This window comes from Vespa velutina, chromosome 22, assembly GCF_912470025.1.
Source record: "Vespa velutina chromosome 22, iVesVel2.1, whole genome shotgun sequence".
Taxonomy (NCBI): domain Eukaryota; kingdom Metazoa; phylum Arthropoda; class Insecta; order Hymenoptera; family Vespidae; genus Vespa; species Vespa velutina.
The window spans coordinates 2,529,554-2,532,053 of NC_062209.1; the positions used below are offsets into that span (position 1 = coordinate 2,529,554).

The following is a 2,500-nucleotide window of genomic DNA, read 5'->3' on the forward strand; positions in this document are numbered from 1 at the left end:
AAAAGAGGGTTGGGCCTGACAAAGAAAATTCAAAAATTGATGTATCATTGTAACAATTAAATTCGGGCCAGGTTTCACGTTGATAGACCCAATCACTTTTTCTTTTTTTTCTCTCACGAATATCCATACTTATTAAATATGACGGGTGATAACTTTTAAGTCCTATGTAATATAATTGATATATAAAACGAAAGTTTTGTTTAAAAGTACCATCGATTCTTTCGGATGAACTATTGTCACCATTTTCATATGGCATATTAGGCTGCATCGTTTGTTCCAATCGTGCTGCAGCTTTACTTTCAGATACTTGTGGACGGACCATTGGGAACGAAGCTCTGTGTTGAGAACTAGTAGGCCTTCCTGTACCACTAGAAGCTTTCCTTCTTCGTACAACCTACAAAATAAGTATATTCATGTCTATATATATATATATATATAGATGTGTGTGTGTGTATGTATTTGTCTAAACATAAATCCAAGTTCCAAGGTATCAAAGGATTAAAAAGCAAGAATTTTTACCTTGCCTGGTGGAAGTTTCGTATGGACAACAGAGGATCCCTCCAAAGGACTCTCGTCTCCCGAATTCGATGTCTGACTAATCACCATTTCACTTTTTCTTCGACCAATTAAAATAGGATTTTGTATGTCTTTCTTCGGAAGGACATTCAATGCCGTTGGATTGCCAGTTGCATCGCTGTCGTCTTTCGTAGAAGAAACAGGACTTTCCGTGTCAGGATCCGTATAAGCACCCATCTCCTCAAGATTCTTTCTAATGTTTGCTGTGCGACCAATCAGAAAAAAAAAAAAAAAAAAGAAGAAAAAAAAAAAAGAAAATAAGACATTCGTATATAATACAGAATAATATAATATCGATATTAAATTAATAATAATATTAATTATAGAAAGAGAACGATGATGACGATCGCTATGACGATGATGATGATCATGATGACAAGAAATATATATAATATAATAATGAGAAATTTATATAATATACACATTTGTTTTTTTTGTTTTTTTTTTTTCTTTTCTTTCATTTATGTTTAAATTTCTAATTGATCAACTAACCCTCGCGAGGATCTTCCGTGACATTTAAATTTTCCATCACTTTGTTCACATCGCACGTGTATTCCTCCGGTGTTTCCTCGACGAGAGAACTGTCCATCTTCTCTGGTTTTTTATTGTCCAATAAATTTCTATATTCTAAATCGGGCGTTTCGTCGACGCTGATCGACTTTATAGAGATCGAATCTTCGGACGTTAAATTAGTCGTCGAAACAGCTTGAGATCCATAACCGCTGCTACTCATGCTTGGGGTGTTGATCTTCGTAGATTGTAACTCAGCAAGTGAATCCAATGTGCGTGACGAAGTTAGCGGCTTTGTTGGCTTTGCTGGTGCCTGAGTGTCAAGTATATATATATATATGTATATATATATATATATATATATATATATATTTTTTTTTTCTTTTTCATAGATATAATTTTATCATTTCATTTATTTATTTATTTATTTATTTATTTCGTTATCGTTAATCCTGCATAACACAATTTTTTCGATATTCAAAAAACTATTTCTACGTCAAATTGTACATAAGATCAATTGTACAATTCATTATAAAATTGTACATCAAATCAATTGTACAATTTATAAATATCAAGTGCAATTAATAAATATTAAACCTACGTAGTATGGCTTGTATATAAAAAATAAAAAAAGAAAAAAAAATTAATTATATAACGCGAAAATCAAATGTTATAACATATCTTCTCGTATCTTTGTAGCTTCGTATATGACAATATTTTATTTATGATCGATAAAATGAAATAAAATTTTAATCGATACGTACACGATTATAATATACGATCGTGTGATTTTTAAAAAATTGCATGATACGTTACAGAGATGAATTTGCATGATATATTGATATATAATAGATACTTTTTGTTTTTTAATTTTTTTTTTTTTTTTTTTTTTTTTTTACATGGAAGACTTCAGTACAATCCACAGTTCAGATCTCAAATTCGTCTATCACAAAAAATGATTACGATACGAATTAGTATGATACAACCTCATACGCATACAATGAATGCGTATTTATTTACAAATAATTGATAGGGCAATGATTAAATATGAATATAGAATGTGTAGTAACTCTACCTGATACGCATCGTATTCAGAATAATCGGCATCACTTTTTTCTTCTTCGTCGTCATGACAAGGGGTTGCTAATTGATTTCCAACATTAGATGTTTCCTCGTGTAACGTAGTCATACGTAGACCCAATTTACTACCGACCATATTTGGGGATGCTAAAATGAATAGTTTAACTATGTTATTATTATTATGGCGATAGCTACTTTTTAAGCTGCTTTTTTTGAAAAATTCAAGCGAATGTATATGATATATATATATATATATATCAGTACCGATCTGATCACGAATAGTAAATGATAAATGATTATACTTTATAAAGCTGTGATTATAATACATCATCAA

At 30.6% G+C, this 2,500-nt stretch overlaps 1 protein-coding gene across 7 annotated transcripts in view; it reads right to left on the reverse strand.

Moving 5' to 3' along the window:
* LOC124956474 (kinesin-like protein KIF13B) overlaps positions 1 to 2,500 on the reverse strand; it is a 112,409-nt gene that overhangs the window by 3,561 nt on the left and 106,348 nt on the right. For all 7 annotated transcript variants that reach the window (XM_047512324.1, XM_047512325.1, XM_047512323.1 and 4 more), the window contains 4 exons: positions 2,162 to 2,313; positions 1,069 to 1,399; positions 520 to 779; positions 211 to 394 (listed from right to left, as the gene is read on the reverse strand). In XM_047512324.1, the coding sequence (XP_047368280.1) occupies positions 211 to 394; positions 520 to 779; positions 1,069 to 1,399; positions 2,162 to 2,313 (927 nt within the window). The remainder of the gene's footprint in view (positions 1 to 210; positions 395 to 519; positions 780 to 1,068; positions 1,400 to 2,161; positions 2,314 to 2,500) is intronic.